Source organism: Nicotiana tomentosiformis, chromosome 3, assembly GCF_000390325.3.
Source record: "Nicotiana tomentosiformis chromosome 3, ASM39032v3, whole genome shotgun sequence".
Classification (NCBI taxonomy): domain Eukaryota; kingdom Viridiplantae; phylum Streptophyta; class Magnoliopsida; order Solanales; family Solanaceae; genus Nicotiana; species Nicotiana tomentosiformis.
In genome coordinates, this window is record NC_090814.1 from 33,298,183 (window position 1) to 33,311,768 (window position 13,586).

The window sequence follows — 13,586 nt, forward strand, 5'->3', positions numbered from 1 at the left end:
TTGTCAATTTGCTAGTTCCGATGACCTAATAATTCCCGTCAATCGCAAAGTCTACGGAGATGGCCGGATTTTTTATATACCAGGTACAACGGGTAGTCGGGTAGATGGCCCTATATACCAAGAGAAAAAAGGAAATGGGTAGTCGTGTAATAGGTTTGGGCTGGATAGGTAGGAATTGTAATTAATTCTTAAATGGGCAAAAACAGGTAATTAATTTGAGCCTAATGGGTATATTGTGTAGTTTCCCCAAATAGATTTGCATGATCAGAGGATACATAATACACAATACACCCACTATTGTATGGCTCTGAGTTAGTACTATGTAAAGTTCAAAACATTGCACTTACTGAATAAGCTGGCAACATATACATGGGATTTTCTTTTAGGGGATTCTACTTTTCGTAATTCATAAGTTTTAACTGGATTCTATAATTCAGAATCCAATCTCTCTACCCTGACATGGAAAACCTAATCTGGAACCAACAAGCTGGAAAACATTGGATTGAATAGACAAATGTTGAAAATGCTATCTTCAGGCCTGAAACAAAATTGTTTACCCGTAAAACGGTACAGTTGAATTTGTACGTAGTTTATAGACAAGCAAATCGGTTTGATCCCAAAAATTATAAATAGATTAAATAAAAATGCAAGACTTAGCATTGAAATCGAGATAAGATAGCAGATAGCTTGGTTCCGAGAGCAGAGCTTCCGAAGACAGTAATAATAATACCAATAAACAGGAAATAAAGTGTTATTGAGCTTAGAATACTGTATAGCATAAGTTTATGAGAAAATTCGTGTCAATCCGATGTTGTTGAAATCACTATTTATAGTTGCACCTAGGAAACACGGTCTTAGGATCAAGCCCCTTTTAAATGACAATTATGGGGGCTATTGAAGAATGTGTAACGGCAGGCTATGAATGACATAATTCTCTATAACGGACTGTGTATTTAATATTGTAGAATATTCTTCATTGAATGCTATTGGGTGGCAGGCACTCGTTTGTCTTCATTAGCAATCTTCCATTCCGGGGCTCTCCTGTGCTAACCGAAGCTGCTGCCCCCGGTCTTGGGTTCCACATGTCTCACTTTCCGCCTATCTCTGGTTTCACGTTTCGCTCTATTATACGAGTATTTAATATGAACTGATTTTACCCTATACAGATAGTCCCCCTACTTTCCGGTGGCACATCCTCGTGTCATACGAAAGTTGGTGAAGATATATTTCTTGGCAGGGAATTTTCTGACCCCCTCTGAAAAGTTTCTAACGCTTGTTTAGATGCACGTCTCTCCGCATCTAATGCCCCGAACACGCATCATCCCACGATTTAGCAATACTTTCACCGGTTCTCGAGGTAAATATGGCCATGATTTTAGCCACCTATTCCTTTATTTATACGCTTCATCCTTATTCTTTTACACTTCACAGTTTTTCAAAGTTCTCTTAACTTCTTTGCATCCAAATTTTCCTGGATTTCACTCCTCTTTAATCTTCTTCTTCAAAGAACTTTTATTTCCTTCTGCTAACCATGGCCTCTTCTTCCAATAACTCAAGCTCTTCAAAAAACAAAGAAAGCACCAATGATTCTTCTCCTCCTACAGTGAGCACCATTATCCCCAGAAAGCTCAGTACAACCAAGGATTTTGAGGAGAAATTTCCTTCTGCTAACCTCCGCACATGGGCTGTTGGTGTGTAGCTTTCTTCCATCTGTCCTTCTAGCATTCCTGTTGTGAAGAAAGACTGTGATTGCCATGATTTGAACATCATTACTCCCATTCTGGCGGAGTGAGTAACTTTCCCCAAGAAGGGTTTTATGTATGTATACACGTATCCCTTCACATTGGGCCCATTCTCATTGAGCGGGGGACCTGACTCCATAATCTTGGAGTTTTGCTTTCCTTACCAAGTCTGCTTGGCACAGGTGAGCCCTTCTGTGTGGCGGACGATAGCTTGTCTTTGGAGGCTATGCCAGGCGATGGGGGAAGAGCTCTCCCTGGCTAGAATGATGAACCTTTACTCCCCCAAGATTTTCCGTGGGGGAATGATAAACTTCAGCAAACGTGGTCAACATGCTTTGCTCACCAGCATGGATGATGACAACGACCGTGGATGGATGTAGCGATTTGTTATAATTGCTACCAGGGATATCATCCCGGCCACAACTCCATCTTTTCCTGATTCATGGAATCGTACACGTAAGTTCAACGTCCGTCTATTTTCTGATTAAAGGTTGTTCCATGTTATTACTGATCCCTCTCTTTTCATTATTTCAGCAACTTAGTGGACACCACCAAGGGTTGAAGGCTTGGACCAGTTGGTCCAAAAGATTTTGGACGTCACCATGCATGAGACCCGCCAGTAGAAAGAACTGGCCCTTAAATACGGGTGGAAGGCAAAACATCATGGTAAGTTGATACTCGAACTTATCTTGTTTTTACCTCACATATAAGAAAACTGGCTAACTTCTTTTTTTTTTGAATTCAGGTCTTCCGCAGGGCTCTGTTACCGTCCCCGAGGAGGACATTTTGGCTGATCCCGCAGATGTGACGAGGTTGCTGTAGGAGGTCTTCGCCCGAACGGGTGTCATTGGACCTGCTTCCAGTGCAGGTGCTTTCTCTCAAAGTCCCCGGCCGGAGAATAAGCAACAAAAGAGGCGACGTTCTTTTAGGGCCGAGGGTAAAAATAAAAGGGTGAAGAACGCCGCGCCCGAGTTTGTTGGAGCCACTGTGGTGATCAATGATGATGGGGGAGCCAGTAATGAAGGGGCTTCCCTACAGAGGAGACGACGCCCTTCATCAGCTCAATAGGATGCTCAATCTGCTGAGCTAACAACACCAACCGACATCGATGTCCAAGCATTCTGAGGAGAGTGTGCTATAGTGAAGGATGCCAATTCTCGCTTCCGAGCCTCAGTCGCTGTTCCCGGTACCGTGAGGCTAGGTACTAGGTCTCTTCCGTCTTTGGTTGATGAGCAACCAACAACTAGTAGTGCTTTTGATGCAGTTGCTTCTCAACTCGGAACGCCATAAACTTCATGTCCTTCTTCGCCAATCATGCCTTCTCCACCAGCAACTACTACATCATCTCCCCCGGCCGCGGATATCCGAGAGGAGGATGTCCCTCTTTCCCAGTCCCTAGTCCATGGGAATTTGGGGCATAACTATTCGCCTCCCTCCGAAGATCCTCAGAGGAGGAGGAGCGTTTCCCTCTCGGTCTCTACCGGTTGCCATCTTCTGTCCCGACCGATAGAACTTGCTAATTACCTGAAGCCTTTGGCTTCAGAGAAAGATAAGAATAAAATACATTCTCTCTCGAGGGAATGCATGATAAATAATGTCATGCACAATGAAGCAGCGGTACAATGTTTGTTCCCTCTACCATTTCTTCTAGCTTTGTTGTGACAAGATTTTTGATTTAAACTTTTGCTTTGTAGGCTAAATTTCTTGCTTCCGAGGGCCTTCAAAAGTTGATCCTCGATAAAGAGAAACTCACATCCGAGTGGGATCAGCTATTGGCCGACCGGGATCAAATTGCTGCTCGTCTCCCTACACTGGAAGCACAAGCTGCCGTGGCCGTTGAGTTGGAGGCTCGGTTACAGCAGAGCGAGCAAGAGGTGGTGACCCTCAACCAAGAGGCCGCCCAGTTAAGGGTACAATATCAAGAGGCCAAGGCAAAGTGGTCCGAGGTCCAAAATGATGTTCTTGCCGCAGTCGATCGCGAGGCTGCCTCTACTAAAAGACTAAATAATTTTGAGGCAACCTTGAACTCCAAAGCTGAAGAGGCTGTTGCTGCTGAGGAGAAGCATGCTCGGATGGAAGAGAAGTATAGGAAGGTCATGGAGCACAATAAAGTTTATAACTCCACTATCCGTTACCTTGACGTCAGTTTTCAGGTCGCTAGATCCGAGCGGAATAAACTTTCGACCGAGGTTGACCAGCTTAAGGAAGAGCTTCAATGCCGAGAGGCTTCCCTCATTGTTGAAAAACATATTCCATGTATAGCATGAGGAGAAAAACCTTGGAAGAGTCCAAAGCGGGCATCATTGACTTTGATGCCGAGATTGCCAAGGTCCATGAGCTGGAGTCAACTGCCCAAAGGGGTCTCCTGGTCCAACCTAATGCAGCTGACTCTTCTGATTCCATTTCTGAGTTCTCGAGAACTGAGGAAGACCTTGAAGGGGATGATGATGAAGGTCAAGATCCCGAGCCGGCGGCAAATCCACCTACTTCTCCTGGGGGTGCAGATGCTTCTCTTCCCCCGGGTTCTAGGGATGCAGTAGTTTAGCTTTTTGCTTTCTTTATTTTTTGTTTTTCACTTTATTCTTTTGTACTTGTGGTGTTTGGCACATTTGTTATATAAAAGTGCTTTTTTGTTTAAGGATTGCGCAAATTTTTCTCTTTGCGTCGAGTTATGCAAGGTTTCGGGTGTGTTTTTCCCCCAATAGTATTTGGATCCCAGGCATGAATTCTTCCAGAACCAACCATATATATGAGGGTTTCATAAGAGAGGGCCCTCTTATGTTTACGGTTCTCTTGAAGAGGACGTCTCCTATTCATTCCGGTACAAGCATTTGAAGTACTTGATTAACTTTCAAATGATAAAATTAATTCATCGTTTGGACAAGAAACAAGATAAAAATAAAAGGACTTTACTTTATTCCTTCCATTTTCAAAAAGTACATAAGCATTCGTCGTGCTAAAAAGAAATTGCCATTACCTGTGGCTAATTTGTACAACTTGTTTCTACGGGGCTGGCTCCGCAGTCCCCGATCCCGATGATACATCTTTGTTCCCAGATTTTGTAGTCCCGGTTTATGTGGCATTCATGTTGCCGTATTCTCATATCACCCCCAGTGTTCGAATGCGAAGAATGCGAATTTGAACACTGAAAGTCTTGTTCCTTTGAAAATCCCACTAGTAAATGGTTGAATAATCTTTGGTCTGATAGCAAGCTTCACAACCGTTAGGAACTTTGCTATAGATCCAAATATTACCTAACCACCCCTAGTGAATTGCACTCGTGAACGGTCGGGTAACCTTTGGCCCGATAGCTAGCTTTATTTCTCGGTAGGAACTTTGCTATTGAGCATAAGACTATCTAACCATCCCGTAGTGGCTCATTGCTTCCATGCCTTGTCATTTAAAGGTCTTATTTGTACTGACGGTTCTTTCTCCGTAGTATGCTTTCCGTTGCTGCCTCGTTAAAAACCTTGCTAGAAAAATATAATTGGGATAAAAACTGGACAAAGGGAAAAAGAGTGCAGCACATACTTTTTGTATAGGCATTGCTCATCAGCAATAGTATATTTTGAGGTGTGCCACATTCCAGTTGCTCGACAATTTTACTCCGTCTTGATTTTCCCATTCGTATGATCCTTTCCCGGCGACAGCTGAAACCCGGTAGGGGACTTCCCACATCGGACCCAGCTTTCCTGCGTCGAGCTCTCAGGTAATTCGAGTCACTTTCCTTAAAACCAAGTCTCCCACTTTGAAATAACGGAGATTGGCTCTTCGATTGTAATATCTTTCCATTCTTTATTTTTGGGCCACCATCCTTATATGCGCCAAGTCCTTGCGTTCGTCGAGCAGTTCCAATCTGACCAATAATGCTTTGTTGTTTGCTTCTTCGTCTGCCCAGAAGTATCTCATGGTAGGTTCTCCTACTTCCACCGGGATAAGGGCTTCTGCTTCATATACAAGAGAGAAAGGTGTCTCCCCCGTGCTTGATTTGGCCGTTGTTCGGTACGCCCATAACACTCCCTGTAGCTCTTCTGGCCATTTGCCTTTGGCTATTTCCAATCTCTTTTTGAGATTTGAATAATCACTTTGTTTGTCGATTGCACTTGGCCGTTTACGCTCGGGTGGTATGGAGATAATGTGATTCTTTTGATTTTCAAATCTTCAAGGAATTTTGTGTCCTTTGCGCCTATAAATTGTGGCCCGTTGTTGCATGATCTCTCTTTTGGTATCCCGAACCTGCAAATTATGTTCTCCCACAGGAAATCGACTACTTCATGCTCGCCGATTTTATTTCAAGGACCCGCTTCAACCCACTTAGAAAAGTAGTCAGTTAAAATTAAAAAAAAATTATCTTACCGGGAGCCGGCGTCAACGTACCGACTATGTCCATCCTCCATTTCGTGAATGGCCAGGGCAACAAAAGCAAGTGCAATAGCTCTGCCGGTTGATGCACCAACGATGCGTGGCGTTGACACTTATCGCATTTCTGAACATAAGTCTTAGCGTCTTGTTCCATCCGGGGCCAGTAGTATCCTTCCCTAATTAGCTTTAATACCAAGGAATCCATACCCGAGTGATTTCCACAGATTCCTTAATGAACTTCTCTCATGATGTAATTAGCTTCGGAGGCTCCTAAACATCGGGCCAACGGGCCTTGGAAAGATTTTCTATACAATTGACCTCCCCTGAAGTAGTATTGGGCTTCTTTAGTGCGCAGCGCCTGGGATGCCTTGGGATCTTCAGGTAGTTTTCCGTACTCGAGATAGTCAATGATCTCATTCCTCCATTCCCAGACCAAATTGGTCGCGTTTACTTCATAATAGCCGTCCATATCCAATACTGAATGCATAAGCTGCACGACCGTATCAGAGTCTGATCCATTCATTTTCGTGAACGAGCCAAGATTGGCCAGTGCGTCTGCTTTCGCATTTTCCTCCCTCGAAATATGGGTTATTGACCATTCCCTGAACCGTGCAAGTAGAGCCTGGACTTTCACTACATATTGTTGCATGCGTTCCTCTTTGGCGTAGAAGATTCCGTAGACCTGATTTACTACCAGTTGGGAATCACATTTGATTTTTATGATCTCGGAGTCCAGTCCCTAGGCCAACTCGAGCCCTGCAATCAAGGCCTCATACTCTTCTTCATTGTTAGTCAAGGGAACAGTTCTTATGGCCTGCCTCAGGATTTCTCCCGAAGGCGTGATTAATACTACACCGAGCTCGGACCCTTTCACGTTGGAAGCACTATCCGTGAACAAGGTTTAGACTCCCGATGTCGATTTTGACACCATCACTACTTCTTTAGTGGCCAAAGGCAGCAGTCCAGGACTGAAATCATCCACAAAGTCGGCCAAAACTTGTGACTTGATCGCAGTCCTAGGTTTATACTATATGTCAAATTCACTCATTTCGACTGCCCACTTGGCCCGTCGGCCTGAAAGTTCAGGTTTGTGAATGATATTCCGCAAAGTAAAGGTTGTCACCACGGCCATCGAGTGACATTAGAAATAAAGCCTAAGCTTCCGAGCGGTGACTACGAGAGCTAGGGCCAGCTTTTTGAGGTGTGGGTAGCGAGTTTCCGCTCTCGCTAAAATTTTACTAACATAATAAATAGGAGATTGCGTACCTTCATCTTCACGGACTAAAACGACACTTACTGCTACCTCCGAGACTGCTAAGTAAATCAATAATTGTTCGCCATCCTCCGGTTTCGATAGTAATTGAGGGCTCGATAAATAACTTTTCAAATATTTTAGAGCTTGTTGGCATTCCAGAGTCCATTCAAAGTTCTTCTTCTTCTTCTTCTTCAGAAGTGAGAAGAAGTGATAGCACCTTTCTAAAGACCAAGAAATGAACCTGCTTAAAGCAACCAGTCTTCCTGTTAACCTCTGAACCTCTTTCACATTTGACAACTGGTCTGGAATGTCTTTGATGGCTTTAATTTTATCGGGATTGATTTTGATCCCCCTTTGTGACACTAGGAACCCTAAGAACTTACTGGAGCTGACTCCGAATGCACATTTTTCAGGGTTAGGCTTCATGTTGTGCTTCTTAGGATATCAAAGGTTTCTTGGAGGTGTTTCAGATGATCACCTGCATTCAAAGACTTAACCAACATATCATCTATGTAAGCTTCCATTGTTTCCCTATTTGTTTTTCAAACATTTTGTTCACGAGCCTCTGATAAATGGCTCCAGCGTTCTTAAGCCCGAAAGGCATCACATTATAGCAATATGTGCCAAAGTTTTTTCCTGATCCTCCTGGTTCATTTTGATTTGATTGTATCCAGAATAGGCATCAAGGAAACTCATCAACTCGTGCCCGGCCATCGCATCAATCATTTGATTAATGTTTGGCAATGGGAACGAGTCTTTTGGGCACGCCTTATTCATATCCTTATAATCTATGCACATACGAAATTTATTATTCTTTTCTGTAACTACTACTACATTAGCTAGCCAGTCAGGATACTTTACCTCCCGGATTGAACCGGTATCAAGCAATTGAGTTACCTCTTCTTTGACAAATTTGTTTCTGACCTCGACAATAGGACGTTTCTTTTGCCTTACCGGAGGGATGTTAGGATCCCGACTTAACTTATGCATGACCACCTATGGCGGGATACCTGTTATATCCACATGCGACTATGCAAAACAGTCAACGTTAAATTTTAGAAATTTTATAAATCCTGACTTGAGCTCGGGGTTTAACCCTATCCCCACGTGGAACTTCTTCTCCAAGAATATTTTGAACAACACGACTTTCTTGAGTTCTTAAGCTGTGGATTTGGTTCCGTCCGTTTCTTATGGTACCTGGAAGTATCTTGGTACCTGATAGGATTCCGATGACTCCCCCCCCCCTTGCTGTCTTCGTTCGGCTTGGGAGCAGGTGTCAGTTCCTGTAATTTTATGCTACATGCTCCTTCCCTTTGCTACTGGAAACTGAGATCGCATTCATCTCCCCTGCTGCCAGTTAATCTCCTCTTATTTGTGTAATTCTATCCGGAGTTGGGAATTTTAGAAGTTGATGATATGTTGAGGGATCAACCTTCATCTCGTGTAGCCATGGTCTTCCAAGAATTAAATTGTAGCCCATATCACTCTCTACTACTTCAAAAAGGCCCGTCTTCATTACCCCTTTAGCATTTGTGGGCAGCAGAATTTCTCCTCGGGTTGTCATGCTTGCTAAATTGAACCCGACGAGGAGCTTTGTGGCCGGAATAATACTTCCGGTTAGCTTGGCTTGTTCCAACACTCTCCATTGGGTTGGCTGAACTTCCTGAGTCAACCAAAACACGTTTAATTTTAAAATCTAAAATGTTAAGAGAAATTACAAGGGCATCATTGTGCGGTAGTAGGAGTCCATCCCCGTCCTCCTCCGTGAAGGTGATGTCATCCTCGATGACTTTCTGGAGTCTCTTTCTATGGGTCACCGATACCTTTGTATTTTTCGCTATCGAAAAGGTTACACTATTAATATCGTTCCCCCCGAAAATCATGTTGATTGTTAGATGAGGGGAATCTTCTCTTGCTTTTGAGGGTTTCGCATTATCCCAGTTGTGGCCGTAGTTATTCTTAGCCCGGTTGCTTAAGAATCTCTGATATGGCTGTTTTTAGCAATATCGCCACCTCCTCACGCAAATGACGACAGTGCCTGTCCAATGGCCGTTAGTCCCATGATACTTGCACCATATATTGGGATCCCTCTAACTAGGGTTAGATCTCATCAGCCTAAGGAACCGAGCTTCTTTAATGTTTCTCATTTCTAATACAAGTTCCACTATGTTGACGTTGAAATTATACTCAGACAGCTTGGGGTAGGTGGAGTTCCGGGAGCTCGATACCTCTTTGTCCCGCAACGATCTGTTATTTTGTTGAAACTATCCTTCAAATTCTCCTTATTCATTTCTCGATCCCGACCATTGGTTGATGCCGGGAAACTGAGCTGGTCATCCTCTATTTTTATCTTCGACTCGTAGTGGTTGTGGACATCCGCCCAGGTTGTTGCCTGGAACTCGAACATGCTTTCTTTCTATTTCCGAGAGCGTCAGAACTCCTTGGATTCATCCCTTTAGTAAATGCCTTAGTTGTCCATTCGTCCAGCACGACCGGTAGTAGCATCCTTTCCTTCTGAAATTTGGTCATGAACTCCCGCAGTAATTCGGACTCTCCTTGCATAATTCTGAATATGTCGGCCTTTTGGGCCTGTACCTTCCTGGCCCCGGCATGGGCCTTGATAGAAGAATCCGCGAGCATCTCGAAGGAATCTATTGAGTGCTAGGGCAAAAGTGAATACTATGTCAGGGCCCCTTTTGTGAGGGTCTCCCTGAACTTTTTCAACAAAACTAATTCAATCTCGTGCGGAGCTAAGTCGTTTCCTTTCACTGCCGTTGTATCGGTGGTGATGTGCTCCTGAGGATCCGAAGTCCCATTATATTTTAGCACGTATGGCATTTTGAACCGCTTTGGGATCAACTCCGGTGCCGCGCTTGGTTTGAACGGCAACTGGGTGTACTTCTTGGAGTCCGGTCCTTTCAACACCGGTGGTGCACCCGGGATTTGATCTATTCGGGTGTTTATCTCCCTCATAAACTGCGTTAGTTTGGTTTTAAAGGGATTACTCTCGTTGTTTTTACCAGATCCGCCAGCGTTCCCCCTAGTTCTATCGAAACCGACCTCACCCCTCGGGGTGTTTTTATCAACCCTTTGTGTTGTTTGATTTGTGGGAGCACTGGGAGGAACTGGGCCTCTTCCATTTGCGTTGTTGGAAGCACCCGACAATGCGCTTCAACTCTGTCATGACCTGGTCTTGTCGTGAGAGATGGACCATAATAGCCCTTTGTTGCTCCCATAAGATTCTCACAGTTTCCACAGCGTGCTCGTCTTCAGCATCATTAGGAGTTGCCTCTTGAACATGTTGAAGATATTGCCTGCCATGGACCGGAGTGGCTACGCCTTCCTTGTTGCGGGTATCGCTGATCAAATCTTCGTGATGAGGCTGATTTCCTTGGGCCTCAACATTGTGCGTGATGTTGACACCGTTATATTCCATTTTTTTTATATTTTTGCCTAAGAAACAAAGAATTGAACAGGCTAGTAACAAATGCAAGGATCAACCCAATTACGCAATTGTCTAAACCCCACGGTGGGCGCCAAACTGTTAACCTGTAAAACGGTACAATTGAATTTGTACATGGTTTATAGACAAGAGAATCAATTTGATCCGAAACATGATAAATAGATTAAATAAAATTGCAAGACTTAGCATTGAAATCGAGATAAGATAGCAGATAGCTTAGTTCCGAGAGCAGAGTTTCCGAAGGCAGTAATAATAATACCAATAAATAGGAAATAAAGTATTATTCAGCTTAGAATAATGTGTAGCATAAGTTTATTCGAAAAATTGTGTCCTTCCAATGGTTGTTGAAATCACTATTCATAGGTTCACCTAGGTAACAAGGTCCTAGGATCAAGTACCTCTTAAATGACAATTATGGGAGCCATTGAAGAATGTGTAACGACATGCTATGAATGCCATAATTCTCTATAACGGACTGTGTATTTAATATTGCAGAATATTCTTCATTGAATGCTATCAGGTGGCAGGTACTCATTTTTCTTCTTTAGCAATCTTCCCTTCGGAGGCTCTCTGGTGCTAACCAAAGCTGCTGCCCCCGGTCTTGGTTTCCACCTGTCTCACTTTCTGCCTATCTCTGGTTCCATGTGTCGCTCTATTATACGAGTATTTAATATGAATTGATTTTACCCTATACAAAAATATAAATATAAGAGTGTCAATCTATGTTTATAAGAATGGACAATTCTTTCTTAGGTTTGTAAGAATTCCAAACTTTAGAACTAGATAAACGAGGAGGATAAATTCTGGTGATAATGTACAATGTAGTAATATATTTCTGTAGTCATCTATGTGCAGAAAGGCAATGCCATATACAAACAATTATCTGTAGCATCTAGGACTATAACCAGTGCCGGCCCAAGGGTAAGGCTGCTAAAGCAGCTGCTTTGGGCCTCATAATTTTTGGGACCCTAAATTTTTCTAATAGGTTATATACTAATTTATTTTTAGAAGAATATTTAGTGCTTTAAATGAGAAAGTATAAATTTTTATAGTAAAAAAGTAGGATTAAATTGTTGATCATAAATTGAGAAAATATATCTTTTTGGGAATCACTCTCTAGACCATAAATTGAGAAAGGATTCGATTATTAATTCATAACTCGAAAAAGGTTAAAACTTTAATACAGTCCCACAACGTGTATATCTCAAGAGAAATTAAATGGATTAGATAAAATTATTAATAACTTTGCATATGAAAAACTAGAAATACAGAATTTAAATGAAATTATATATGAATGTTTTCTTTTATATAAAAAAAGGGCCTCTCATTGAATTTTTGCTTTAGGCCTCCATATTTATTGAGCCGCCCCTGACTATAACTCCTATATTTTGGAAGCCTCATCAGTGTAATGTGTTGGAAATGTTCAACTCATATCTTTTATTTTGGGAGGTAAGGTTTTATGTCCTCTCCCGCCATGTTTTTACATTTTGGATGATAATTATATAGAGGTTAGGGGTACACAAGTAGGGATGGCAAACTGTGCGGGGCAGTGCAGCTGTAGGGCAAATCCGTGAAGATCTTAACCCGCCCCGCCCTGCAAAACATAATTTGCTATTTTCAAACCGCCCCACCCTCACATAAACCCGCCCCGCATAAATCCACAATGCATAGACCTTCCCTGCTTAATTTGTTTTTCTTTTTGAAAGAATTTAATAGTAAAATTCTTTTTCATTTTCTGCGAAGTAGTATTAATTTAATTTAGATTTTTTATACTATCTTATAAAATGCATGTTGAAGATATTGTAAATGTTATCATAATTTAATTATTTATTATTGATGGATTATGGTATCTCCGAGTTGTTTACCCTTGAAACGGATAACAATTAAATTTGTACGCTGTTTTAAGGATATGTGGCCTGCTTCAACACAAATAATCAAGAATGTTAGCTAAAAGAGTTAAAGATAAAATGAATAATCAAACCAATTGTGACGTTACAGTCTGGCTCTTATTTAGGTTGAACAGTAGTTTTGCCCTCGATCGGACCCTTGGTTCGAAGCCAGTTGTGTATGAAGAACAACAATAAAATAAGAACTTTGCAATTGCTAGAAAGCAAAAAAAATGAATTTGTATTGCCTTGCTTTGCGTGTTACAATGTGTCCTACCAAAGAAAAAACATTCTCTTTATATAGTAGGAGAGTTTTACCCCTAGTATAAGTCTAAAAAAAGAAAAAATCCTCATCTCTCGTTAATTACTGATCCCTAACTGCCATCGAGCGAGATCTGCGTCGTGATATCCGGTTGGTTCTGGTTATCACAACCCTCGCCTTCAACTGTTCATTGTGCTTCCCGAAGTCCCCGAACTAGTCCCGAGTCCAGGGTGCGTCGTTTTATCTGATCTGATGGCGAGCACTCCGTTCGGGCCTTGATACAAAGAGTTCCCAACTTCGATTTTGATCTCATATATTCATACTCTTACTTCGTTTGATCCACTGAGAAATTGGGGTGTGCGTTAGCCTCGATTTCACCCGTATACAGATAGTCCCCTCATTTTCTAGAGAGTAGGTTTGCCGAAGCGATGGGAAACGATAGATGAACCCCGATTCCTTTCTTCGTACGTTACAACCGAGGTGACGGATAAGCCGAAACGTCCCATCAGTCGCGTCGTTCTGACTTCAGACACGTGTCGGCCATCGACTGGTTGTCTTCGAATGTGAAACGTCGCGTATTGATTGCATTTTCCCCTATGAAAGCATTGACTTTTTA

At 42.5% G+C, this 13,586-nt stretch overlaps 1 protein-coding gene across 1 annotated transcript; it reads left to right on the plus strand.

The window, feature by feature from the left end:
- Window positions 1–1,978: 1,978 nt before the first annotated feature.
- Window positions 1,979–4,009, plus strand: LOC138907590 (uncharacterized). The gene is made up of 3 exons (XM_070198191.1): window positions 1,979–2,108; window positions 2,488–2,546; window positions 3,437–4,009. The coding sequence occupies exons 1-3, from the start codon at window positions 1,979–1,981 to the stop codon at window positions 4,007–4,009; spliced, it is 762 nt and encodes a 253-aa protein (XP_070054292.1).
- Window positions 4,010–13,586: the final 9,577 nt, after the last annotated feature.

Excerpts from the sequence above, each read along its gene's own strand:
- LOC138907590 (XM_070198191.1), top strand. The coding sequence starts at position 1,979 with ATGGGGGAAGAGCTCTCCCTGGCTAGAATGATGAACCTTTACTCCCCC. Across the intron at positions 2,109-2,487 it reads CATGGATGATGACAACGACC|GTCTTCCGCAGGGCTCTGTT; the intron begins GTGGATGGATGT and ends TTTTGAATTCAG. Across the intron at positions 2,547-3,436 it reads TTTTGGCTGATCCCGCAGAT|GCTAAATTTCTTGCTTCCGA; the intron begins GTGACGAGGTTG and ends TTTGCTTTGTAG.